Consider the following 13,241-nt stretch of genomic DNA (forward strand, 5'->3'; position numbering starts at 1 on the left):
TGGGTTCCCGTTAGAGAAGACTGTGTGTCGAAAATGTTTTTTACAAGAACAAAGTATATTTGTGCGAGTATCATATTTTACAACTGAATATTAAATAGGCAGAGTTTTTTGTCTAAGAAGAAGAAAACCAATTTTTGGTGTCATGTGGTTATCATAGTTTTCCACCATTATTTAGTCTGCCATGGGGAAGATCAGCTTTTGTCACTGACTTAATCGGTATCTGTTTATCCTGGTACATAGTGTGTCTGGGTGCAGAAGGCTGTAAAGAAAGCCTGGAAAGTTACACTGCTGATAGAGGTTTGTGGTTCTGTTCACTGAGCACTCTCGTCCAGGACTCTGTGCTGGGCTATGTAGCATCACCGTTTCATTTTTTCCTAATGTTTCTGCAACCAAATATCATCCTCACTTCATAGGCCAGGAAAATGGGTCGCAGAGAGAGCTTGCTTAGTCCACACGGGCGGTGCCAGACCAGGATCAAACCCTGGTTGTCTGGTTCCAAATCCAAAGTTGCTTCCATTTTACCAGATTGCCTCCTGTGTATTCAAGTACCTGTTGCAGTTGTAGAAATTATTTCAGTCACTACGGTGAGTCTTAATATTTTCATGAGCAATCAATAAACCACTATTAAATGCCTGTCAGATGCCAGAACTGCAGCAAATGCCCTGGGAGCTTCAAGGGTGCATAAGATACGTTTTCGGCTCCTAGAAGTTCATGACATAATTGCAGTTTGATATCTTTTCTTTGATTTTGTTCGTGGGTGTTCTTGAAGCTCCGTGAACTCTGAACCCAGCCATGCATTTAAGCCTCGTGTGTTTTACCTGTGTCCACTATCACATATTTAGAAGTCTGAATGACTGGTGTGCTCCACTTGGCCCTAAGAAGTGTGCGTTTGGGGGGCCTGGCCCTGCGTTAGCCTGCAGACCGATAGGCCTTTCTCTGCACATCTTAACGTTCATTAGCCTGCTGCGAGGCACGGAGCAAGTGCTTGCCAGTCGTTTTATAATAAACAATTGTAATATGCATTTGGAACTGTTAAAAGCACAGGGCAATTAGTGGAACTCTCCACGGACCAAGTACCATCAAAGCGTTCGTTAATAGGCTTAAGTTATTTGATGAAGGGACATTATCACATAGGAACCCCGCTCACATGACTGGGTTTATGTAAAAGTGGAGTCAGCAGATCACAGCTCACACTCCGGTTTTGCTCTTCAGTAAATTTTTCTAAGTACATCTCTGGAATGAAAAGATTATTCTGCGGCAGCTTTTTCTGATTCTTATGCAGCAAATCACATCCCTTGGTTTTTAATGCTTTAAAACCAAATGCTTTAAATGCTTTTAAATTTCTTCTAAAATTAGAATTCTGGATTAGAATTATTGGAAATAACTGGAGGGGGTGTAAGCTTATACAGCGTGCTGTCACTTTGCCTTGGTTAAAGGGAATGCATAAGAAAATAAAAACAGCACTGACATGCCTTTATGGTTCTAATTGTTAAGAAAAAGTATATAAAATGAGCCAAGCCTCGTTCCCTGTTCTCTTCTTAAAGGAATATATAAAAAAAGCACATTACTTTTGTCTTTTGAAAATATTTACTAACACTGTTAAGTGTGCTCTTTTGAACATTAATCTAGAAAACATATTGACCAAAAGAGTTCCAAGTGAGCAAAAGAAGATTCAAAGAAAAATGTCATTGAACACGAAAACAGAAATTTTAAATAAATTGCTACATACATTATTTTGCTAAAACTGTTACTCGAAAGGCAACATGGTAGAATGAATAAGCAGTGGACTCCCTGGCTGGATTACTTAGCCCATCTGGGCCTGAATTGACTTCTCCATTTTGGCGAGAGACTTATCCTACATCATTTATGAACCCTCTCTATGCTCCAAAATCCCACAATTCCATAAATATAGACGGCCTGCAGATGCTGAGTTAGACGGGAAAGGCAACGTTACCTGGGCCTGGAAGTGTGTGCTCTGCTTGGCTCATCTGAAGCAGCCATTGCCGGCTGCGCCAGTCACTTGCATCCCTGAGTAATTATAATTCTTGATAACATGATTTATCTGTTTAACTTTTTTTGAGACAGAGTCTCACTGTTACCCTGGGTAGAGTGCCATGGCATCATCATAGCTCACGGCAACTCTAGGGCTCCCCTGACGATCTTGCCTCAGGTTTTCATCTTTAGTAGAGATGGGGTCTTACTCTTGATCAGGCTGGACTATCCATATAATTTTAGATGAATTTTAAGATATCAGCCTTGTATCTCATATTCCCACTTAATCTGTAGGTTTGTTACAATTGAATTTTTAACCACAAAACAAGGATGATTATTGAAGCTGTTATTCATCTTCTTTTAACCAAAGTGTTCATCTAACATGTAAGACCTTTTCATTCTATAGATATGGGGGTTTCTTCAGCACGCAAACGAGGGGGCACACACTGAGGAAACTATCCTAGCGACTCACCAGGTCTCAGTTTTCACTTAAAGATTTAAAGATTATTTATCCTTCAATATTTGGAAAAATCCATACTTCTTTGAAGAATTAGAGTTCACAGGATATTTCATGGCTGAACTTTTCAGTTGTTACGAAAACCATTTTCACCCTGCCTCCCATGTCCCGCAGGCTCAGCCCCGGGGACTCTCAGAGGTTATCCTCCAGCTGTTCAGCCTGTCATCCTCCCACATGAATTATAATACTAAGAACATGAAGTATCTGTGTCAATGTCTTATATTATTTTGCTAAGATTGTTAAGTGACGGAATTTTATCAAACTCACTTTACGGTTGCAAATCTAACCTTCAACTGCTCCAAGATACAGACCTCACCAAAATGAAGACTCCTACACTTACACACATATTTTTGAGTATGACACCTATAATGGCTTCTTTTTTTTTTTTCTCATGGTCTATGTTGCCCTCTGTAGAGTGCTGTAATGTCACAGCTCACAGCAACCTCAAACTCTTGGGCTTAAGCAATTCTCTTGCCTCAGCCTCCCAAGTAGCTGGGACTACAGGCGCCCACCACAACCCCCAGCTACTTTTTGGTTGCAGTTGTCATTGTTTAGCTGGCCCAGGCCAGGCTTGACCCTGCCAGCCTTGGTGTATGTGGCTGGCGCCCTACTCACTGAGCTATGGGTGCCATGCCTATAATGACTTTTGATGCTTAAGAATATCAAGAACTTACAGTCCAGAAAAATCTCTAAGGGAGTAGAAAGCTGTTTTAACCAAGGAGGAAAAAGCTAATCGGTATTTCAACATCGAACTGTCGAACTTGGGTTTCCCCTTTTTTCTGTTAGCTAAGATGTCCTCCTGTTTTGCTTGAGTGCTCTGTTTTCATTGCCAGCAGGTTGGCAAATAGGTATGTATGTATCTTTAATGTAGAAAACATGTTTCCTCTGAAATTATGAAGTTATAATTCATCCTCTGTCTTCAGGCGGCACTTTTAATATGAAGGCAAAGAGCTGCGGCGATGGCGTCTCACGGCAGTGCTGCTCTCCTTTGGTCTGTGATTGCCTCTGTCTGCTGTTCATTAAAATATATTTACAGTTATATTACGTTTACATGAAAATGGTAGGCACAGCATGAAGCGGTTTTCATTATGTAGTCATTTTAATTTTAAAGTTCTTTTTCTCTGCACACGTTCCAGTCTTTTGTGCCTCATTCCAAATGAGCTCACACTGGTAAAGTGTCTAGTGAATTATATGCATGTGCATTTAAATTGCATACAGTGATGTGAACCTTTTAATATACTGTAGGGTGGTCCCTTTATGGTTAGAGGGGGCCTGGTGCTCAGTTCCAAATTAGCATACCTCTAGAGGATGCCGGTAAGGACCAGAGGATGGAAAAGAAGGGGTTCCACTGACCCAAGTGAAGAAGCTAACGGGACCTGTCAGCTGTGGCCATAATACCTTCTTCTTCTTGAGCATTTAAAGGAGGAGACAATTATCCCCGCCTCCGGATCCATGGGAAGTACGCACCAAGATTGGGGCAAGCAGGCTGCCAGCATGACCCGCTGCACTGTATTTGTACCAGAGCGTGGCAGTTCCGAGTTGCACAGATGAGTCAGCGGAGCATGAGCCATGAGCAAGCAGGTGCTCCTTTGACCTTTTTAGGATCAGGAAGGAAAGGGTGGTGCTGAACCTGGTCAGTTTTGTTTTCCTTCTTTTTTTAATTTTTTTTATTGTTGGGGATTCATTGAGTGTACAAAGATCCACTAATTGCACTTGTCAAGCAAAGTCAGTCTTATAAATGTGTTCCTCCCCAGGAGGTGGGCCAAACACTGAGACCTCCCAGCCCATCCCTCCCAGCTTCCCCATTGCAACTGGGCAATTTAAATATATGAATCTACTGCTGCTCGCCACTAAAAAACACTCAATTTGGGGGAGATGTTAGAAATTAAAATATTGCATTTATTCTGTGAATTCCTTTATTCTGTTTTCACACTAATAATCAATTTTGTTTTGCTTTATTTGAATGAACAGCGGGTAGCTACTTCGACTCTCAGGCTATGAAAGTCATGATATTTTGTTCATACAAATCGTTTTGTCATTTGTGGGACTGGAATGCACTTTTTAAATAAATATGAGACTGTAGGCTCATGCACTTTCTTTTCTATGGAGCACAGGACATATACTTTAAAGCAATTTAGGATCGCCAACTTTGTGTTTAAAATACTGGGTGTGGGGCAGCGCCTGTGGCTCAAAGGAGTAGGGCACTGGCCCCATATGCGGGAGGTGGCAGATTCAAACCTAGCCCTGGCCAAAAACTGCAAAAAAAAAAAAATAAAAGAAAGGAAAAAATACTGTGTGTGAAAGAGAGTGACCTTCTGCTGTACTGGGTTCTGAACTTTGGCATAATCTCCTACGCAGTATGCACAGGAGATTGTTTTTAGTTCTCATGATTAATATTTGATTACAAAACTATTTCTAGTGACATTTATGACCAACTCATCTTTACAAATCAAAGATGGCTTCTACAGGTGGTTTGAAGTTCTTTTGAAAAAGAAGAATCCCAGCTGGGAAAAATGAGGCTGTTTCCAGCTGTTCCAAGTTGGAATCATTCTCGAACTAAGGCAATAGTGCTTTCCCATCCTCTGAAGCTTTGGCTTAAATCCCATTCGACTGCTTCTGTTTATTAACCACCTGCTGGGTCTTTCAAACGCCACTCTCTCCACAGAGTTACAGATGAGGGGAAAGAGTAGCTGTGACACATGACATCCACATAAATATCCACAGTGTAGATGCAGAAGCCTGTCTGTGCGGCACCCTGCTCGGTTCCTTGTTTAAATGACTGTTTTCCAGGTCAGCTTTTCCAGGTCAGCTTGTGGTTCTGTTGACGCTTTCATCATGACAATTCTTGGCTGAGAACGGTATTTGCAAATGCTGCCTTTATGGCCCTTCCCGTGCCCTGACAGTGTCACCGACACAGTGGATGCAGCAACGTTCCCACTGCGTCCTCCACAGGCCCCTTTTTTGTTTCTTCCAACACATGAAACTTCTAAGTTAAACATACATAACAACCTTGTCAGTATAAATAAAGATAACACGGTCTCCAAAACCCACGCTGTCACTTGTTTTAAGCATTGTGAAATGTGTCTTGGACATGAATTACTGCTAGGCGAAAATTAATTATCTATTTGCTTTTCCCACATTCATACTATGACAGATTCATATGATATAGAATTTCAAGATAGTGTAAGGAACCCACCTGTTAGAATATGCTTGGTATCTGCTTCTGACATCAAGTCACCAATGATTATGTTCCCTGGCTAATCGTTTTTGGTGCCAGGATTAGAGGTGTCATAGGAGTGCCTTAGTAACTGCCCAATTCTCAGTAGACTAGCATCAACTTTAATAAAATCGAATGCCATGGCTGTAATCCTTTTGACTGCTTCAACAAAAATGAATGCTACATAATTTTGACATTATTCTTTCCTGACAAGACTAGTACTTTATGTTAAACGGAGTGTCGCTATTACAGCACAGTGCTGCACTTAGCAGAGAGCCAGAACTTTTAAATCGGATCATCTTGGGTTCAAATCTCAGCTCTAGCACTTGACAGCTGGAATAAGAATTGTTCCAATGACTTAACCTGTACTGGACTGTATCTTCACCTATAAAATGGAGCTCCTAACCATTGATAGCTTGAGTGAGCCATCTTGAAGAGTAAGTGAGATGGTTTAAGTAACATATTTGGTGTTGTGCCTGGCGCACAGAATTGGTAGCTCTTATCTTTATTCATTTATTAGGAAAGTCATTCTGATTCTCACAGTGTGTCCAGTATTTTGTTACCTATGGAGAATTTGGTGCAGAGGAGACTTTGGTGCAGACAAACCAGAGGTACCCTCTGCCCTTGTGGACTTGATGACCCCTCCCATGTCGCCCGGCAGAGGGAGGAGGGGAGAGTTACTGTGGGGCTTTTTTCAGTCCGGTGCTTCTCAATCCTCGTTCTTACATAGCTTTCCCATAGGTAGCTTTCTAATTACTAGGACAGTGCACACCCATTGCACTGAGGTTCACACAGGATTGTGTGCACTGGGGAAATTTTCCTCTGGGTTTGTAGAGCAGTCAGTGGTATTTGAACGCCTGACTCACGTCGAGTGCATTTGAAAGGTGAGAACATTGTACCCAAGCCATTGATTTTATGCTGTTTCTCAGAGAAATTTTGTAACTTTGGATTAATTTTCCTGGCTGTGGTTCTATTAGACACTTAATACATTAAATTGGAATTCAAGACCATACAGACAAAACCTGGGGGCATGACAATTCTTTTTTTTTTTTTTAATTTTTTTTAGCCAAAAGAAAAAAAATGAGCGATCAAGTCTGATCCTTTGTGAGTAAACTTGGGTTTTAAATAGACTTTACGGACACAACCAGAGAGTGCTTTTAACAGTCAGTCACGCTTTCTTTGGATAACTTAGAAAGACAGGCTAGCACTTTTCTGTGCTTGGGGCAGTCAGAAGACATTCCTGCCATCCAAACGGTTTCCCCGGGGACTAACAGGAAAAGGGTTCTGTGGGGAGAGTCCAGGAAGCCAGGGTAGTTTGATTTTCAAATGTTAACGCTCATCATTTTTACTGTGAATACTAAGAAACCTCAAGGGAGCTATGTGAATCTTTTCACAGTTTAATTGGCTTAATCTGGAGGAGCCTTTAGGAGAAGCTGCTAAGATAAGTTTGAGAACCTGGTTGATGAGCCCTGAAATTACAGCAGCCATTGATCAAGGGTTACGTTGCTTCCCAGCCTGGAGGCTCTTCTTTATTAGTAAGAATAGTAAAAATCCCCCCTGTGTTTGTAGGTCCTTTTTTGGAAAGCCAAGATACACAACACCATCGTTCTTCCTTTGGTCATTTTAAGTGAAGAAATGATGTTGCCATTTTCATTTTAAATGTGAAATGGTGCTGGCGTGGATGGGGAGAGACGGGAACACTTCTACACAGCTGGTGGGACTGCAAACTAACGCCACCTTTTTGAGAGAAGTACGGAGAATCCTCAAAGATCTAAAAGCAGACCTTCCATAGGACCCTACAATCCCATCACTAGGTATCTACCCAGAAGAACATAAATCATTTTACTACAAAGACATTTGCACTAGAATGTTTATTGGGGGTCAGATCATAAATTGCCAAGTTGTGGAAGCAACCTAAGTGCCCATCAACCCATGAATGGATCAACAAACTGTGGCATATGTATACCATGGAATATTATGCAGCCATTTAAAGAGATGGAGACTTTACATCTTTTACATTCACCTGGATGGAGTTGAAACACACTCTTCTTAGTAAAGGATTGCAAGAATGGAAAAATAAATATCCAATGTACACACAAATATGAACAAATATATAAATAATGACATGTTTATAAGAACAATAAAACACTACTATAGTCCAGCTCGGGGGTAGAAGGAAGCAGGACAGGGGAGGGGAGGACGTAAACCGGAGTGTGGGAGGGCAGGAGGCGGGATCTCACCTCATGTGCACCTGCTGAGGGTGTATAACACGCCCCCGGGGTGAGGGGCTCTACAAATGGAGCTTTACCCTGGAAGGGAGAATAATGTAGCCTAAAAATTGTACCCTCATATTAATTTGAATAAAGTTAAAAAAAAATAAACTGTGAAAGGGAAAAGTGAAACTGTAGGGCACCAAACGCTGCTCAGCGGCATCGTCAGCTGGAGGGCCTGTCATCCCTCTCAGCCCCTTGTTTTCCTCTCCACTTAGACCTGTCATGAACTTTTAGAACTTGTTCCAAGGTCCCAGTGTTCTCCAAAGAGTCATTCTTCCCTCCACCTTGAGTCGAATACCTTAAAAAAAATCATGTTTCAAAAACTGTTTTATCAGACTAATAAGAGAATTAAAACTAAAAAAGTCATTGTCTCCTGTGAATAAGTCAGAAGCACAACTTAGTTCATCTAGAATTCTATTTTAGAATTGCATGCACAAATCTCAGCTCAGGTTAGACATGATAGTCACCACCGCTTATCTTCCTACAATATTCTCTACCCATAAATCAGTGTCATGAGTTGAGATAGAAGGGTGTGTGACAGTCAGAGCTTTAAATCGTGGTTTGCCTGTGCGACCTTTCAAAGCTACCTCAACTCTGAACTTATCCAGCTTTAAATTACAACATGCTTGCACTGTTCATATGAGCTGATTGTTCAAAATACTAAGCAAACCATAATTCAGATCTTTTGGTATTTCTATTGTAGTTAAATTTTAAAATCTAAATTAAAAAAAACACCTATTTTGCAAATTTGACAGTGCAATACCATTTTAAGCCAGTTCAGTTCTGTAAGTCTCTGTACGTGGCAGAGAGCTGGGATGGTTATTTTAGGAAAGGGGAACAGTGAGAAGAAAGAGGTTAACATAACCGTCTCCTTGCTTACTTGTTACGTTAGACGTGAGCATCCCACACTGTCTATCAAATCAGCACATTGTACCCCATAAATGCATTAACATACACAGTTATGATTTAATAAATAATTAAAATAAAATAAAATAAAAAGGGAGAGATTAGCAGCTGGAAGCAGTTGGCATGACGGGAAGGAGGTTTTGCTTAGAGATATTGCAAGGTCCTAGAATCAGAGCCTGAAGAGCCTTATGTGTTATGCCACATGGTTTTGATTTTATTTTGGTGTTATTTAGGGGAAGCATTTGAAAGGTTTGGCGCCAGCAAATAACATCATCAAAGGTATAACTTAGGAAAATTTACTAAACACGTTTTGTCTGTTATATTTCACTCTGGTTCTCGCTGGTTACACTTTGGAAATCAACTTCCGTATCAGAGGAAACAATTATGTTGTTTAACCTAAGTCTGTCATCATATGTGAATCAGGCACTTGTGTATTTATGATCTTTGTTGAAAGCTATGAAAACTGCCACCCAGATCTTTAAATTTTAGTAACTCAACAGCAATGAAATCCCAAGTTCATCACATCTGACAGTCTCATTTCTTGAACTATTATAGAAATAGTTCATGGGGCCAAGAAGGGAAATTTTGCTCTTGGGCACTGTCCAACACGCTAAGCCTTTCAGCACAGTTAGCACAAGGATGCCACAGGCGTCTGTTCCTGCGCACAGCCCTCACGTGGAAATGGCCCTTCCCCGTAAGCACATTGTATTTGACAGTGCACAGTGAGGAACCGCTGATGGATGGGTTTTACGTCACACATCACGCAGTCTGCTTCTGCAAGCTGGTTTATAGAAGCAAGAGCATTTGCTAAGCCTGATCCCACCAGGACCTCCTGGTTCTGGTCCCTCACAACTTAATTCAGACAGATGGGACTATGGTCTGCCTTCTCCGCCTACGCGGAATGTGGTCGAAGTCCCTGCCTCTAAGTGTGAAGCTTCTCGCCTGGGTTTTCATCTCTGTAGCTTGGGTGGCTGCTGGTTTCTGGCTTCAGTTTCTAACCTGCTTGGCGGCCTCCACAATTGGCCTCCCCTCCCTTTCTGGCCCTGGGCAGTGCATGTTTTCCTGCAGAAGCCAACCTCCTCCCCAGAAGCTGCATCTGTGCCTGGCCTCCGCAGTTGGCCTCCCCTCCCTTCCTGGCCCTGGGCAGTGTGTGTTTTCCTGCAGAAGCCAACCTCCTCCCCAGGAGCTGCGTCTGTGCCTGGCCTCCGCAGTTGTCAGGCCTTTCAGATCTGCCTACAGCCTCGTTTCTGACCTCTTTGGGTCCCACTTTTCCAAAACACAAATATGTAAAAGCAACAACATACTGTAGCCTACCAATGTTCTGAACGAATTCAATTCCGTCATGGAAGAACCTAAGCGACACAGCGTGATGGGAAACGTGTGATTTTGAAGCGTACACGTTGCCACTTATTAAACTGGATCTCCCAGTGATCCCAGTTACCACACAAGGCGCCACACGCCCCTCCCCTCCCCACGACAGCCATATCAGAGTTTCCATGCAGTGACCGGCCCTTTGAGAGCTCATAAACACACCCAGGATGCACAGCTGTTCAGGGGCAGCTCTGGGGTTGAACTCCAGGTGTGTCTTTCTGCCTCGGGGCTTTTTTTCACTGTAAGCATTATCTCTCAGCATTGCACCTGTCGATGAAGTGAACGTTTTGCTAAATAACGCATCACCCTGGCATGGGGCTTTGAGTTATAAAGTGGAATAACTCTACAACATGAGTATAATTAGCCCTGTTTTACAAGAAAGAAAAGTAAGGCTCAGTAAGATTAAGTGGCTCGCACGGAAGTGTAAATGGCACAGCCAGTATTCTTTAAAAATTCATGTGTATATAAGACATATGTCTGTGGTCAAGGACCTGTGAAGTGGGGCACACTTGTGTCCCCCATTCTGCTGTGGGTGGGCGCTGTTGGAATAGTGATCATCAAAGGAGAAATGTATCCAACATTTCTTCTAGTACATGTCCAGATTTCGACCAGGTTAGCTTGGGTTTATGAAGACTCTGTGTGTAACACTTGGCTTTCTACTTGATTATTCAGAGGGCATTTCACATATGAACATGTCAAAGTAGAAATTCTCTATCTACAAATCTGCACATGACAAGATTGTTTTGCCTCAAGCAACAATCGGAAACGTTCCCTTTAGGTGTGTTTTCTTCACCTAGAAATTGTTCTGTGCTCCACCCTCATTAGGATCTTGAAGCTGATATGATATAATAATGATACATTAATAAACAGGAGAGCCTCCATAGTGACAACCCCCCTACACCACCTCCTTAAGCTGACTGTCACAGACTGGACAGTCACCCATGTACATATCAGCACAGCAGGCCAAGTTGCTTCGGTTGACCACCTCCGAATGTTGATCAGTTTGTCACAGTCCCTTGGGTGGTCAACTTACAGGAGTCTACCTCACTTCGCTTTCCTCCAACAGAGAGAAATGTCTGCCTCTTACTACTTGAATCTTCATTTATACCTACTGTTTTTTCTGCAGGTTTTGTGATGAAGGAACCTGTGCAGATAAAGCCAACATTCTGTACGCCTGGGCAAGAAACGCTCCCCCCACCAGACTCCCGAAAGGTACGTCCGAAGCCACTTGGGAGTCTTACATTAAGCTGCTTAATTTCTGTTTCCAAAGTGCAGTTTTTCATAGCCCCTTCTAACATTGATTGACAGTGCTGCACTTTGCAGCTTCACAGTAAAATACCTGTGCCCCCTGCTTTGCACTGAAAAGGAAGTTGCTCTTTCCCCCACACAGAGGCCTAGATAGAATTAGAAAATAACCAAGGATCCCTCAGGCCACCTTTGGCCTAAAGCACATTGGTTCTTGACAGAAGCAGCATTTCATGAGCCAAGAGAGCGAGGAATTAAATAAATTGCTGTTTCAGCAGAAGTTGTTTTTACAGTCCTGGACTGGGGTATTGAACACGGTGCCAGACCTCAGTTGGTGTTCTGACTTCACCTGTAAACTGCTCAGAGTTTCCAGTGTGTGTGTGAATTACCAGACTCTCTTTTAGTACCTGAATGTTTCCTAATATTAAAGGGAGTGTGTGGTTCTGCAACAAATTAAGTCTGCCCGTGTTTCAAGGATGGTCTTTTGAGGCTCGTGCCCTGCCCTCCCACCCTCACTCACACCAGCAGCATTAATCCATGTCTGTTTGGCTTTTGTCAGATGAGCCTCAGAATTCAGAGCTTACCAAGGGGCCAAAACCACATACACTTAGAAACTAACAGGACATGGGTCTGTCATAGATTTATTGACATTTTAAAGATTCATTAGTAAAGCAGAAAAAAAATTGCTTTCCTCTGCTTGTAAATATTTTCTCATAGATTTTTTTTTTTTAGCTCACTAGTAAACTTGATTAAAAGTAAGATGATTAAGGACATTCAAGTTCCAAAAATTTACTGATGTACAGGACTTTGTAATCTACTTGGTAATTGATGGCCTCAATATTACTTTGTAGACACCTGTTTTCACAGGGGAAGAAAGGTAATTCCCCTGAGATGTCCCTAAGTCTATTCCCTATGTTTGATCAGAAAATAAAATGAACACAGAGGAATAAAAAGAAAACGAGAGAATGGGTTTGGGTTTATGTATGTCTGTTAAATAATCAACAGGGACATAATTTTGTTTTGTTTGTTCTATTTCTTTCCGAGGGAGTGAATTGTCCTCTTAAAGCATAAGTGATCACTCTGGCTCTGATGAGGAATCTGTGAATAGAATTCCATCAGAGCTTTGAGAAGTCCCGACAGAATGTATTAGAAATTTTCAGTCAATGCCCAGTTAATTTTGGTTTTCATGTAACTTCATATGTTATTTTCTTTCTCTTTGGAATTTCATAGATCACTAACACTAAATTAGCTCCATTTTAGACTTCAATTTCTAAATTTTTTTTTTCTTAAATCTTTAGGTGTTGGATTCAGAGTTGGAGGAGAGACTGGAAGTAAATATTTTGTACTCCAAGTACACTATGGGGATATTAGTGCTTTCAGAGGTGAGTTTTGAAATCTTACAACTAAGCAGACTTCCAGCATTGTATTGTTTAATATGGATGCAACGATGATTATCTGCACGGTAAAATGAAGAACTGCCCATACCCTCTGCTCACTAGAGGACAACTACTTTTGTTTCCTTTAATTTGGAGCTACTGGAGGATGAGTTCTGAAAGTTATTTGTGTTGTGCACCTGTGTACTCTGCTGCCTTTCCTTACGTGCTGACTTTGTAGAGCTCTTTGCCTCCCGGGATATTGTCCTATCTGCCTTCTCCTGCCCCTGTCAGGAGCCTGCTCAATCCAGGCAACACTATGGGAAGTGTGAGAAGGAACTGCTAGT

General features: G+C 41.8%; 1 protein-coding gene across 8 annotated transcripts in view; it reads left to right on the forward strand.

The window, feature by feature from the left end:
• Positions 1-13,241, forward strand: part of PAM (peptidylglycine alpha-amidating monooxygenase) — a 282,185-nt gene that overhangs the window by 173,820 nt on the left and 95,124 nt on the right. For all 8 annotated transcript variants that reach the window (XM_053566346.1, XM_053566342.1, XM_053566345.1 and 5 more), the window contains 2 exons: positions 11,403-11,488; positions 12,820-12,903. In XM_053566346.1, the coding sequence (XP_053422321.1) occupies positions 11,403-11,488; positions 12,820-12,903 (170 nt within the window). The remainder of the gene's footprint in view (positions 1-11,402; positions 11,489-12,819; positions 12,904-13,241) is intronic.

The sequence above is a fragment of the Nycticebus coucang genome, chromosome 17 (assembly GCF_027406575.1).
Source record: "Nycticebus coucang isolate mNycCou1 chromosome 17, mNycCou1.pri, whole genome shotgun sequence".
NCBI lineage: Eukaryota > Metazoa > Chordata > Mammalia > Primates > Lorisidae > Nycticebus > Nycticebus coucang.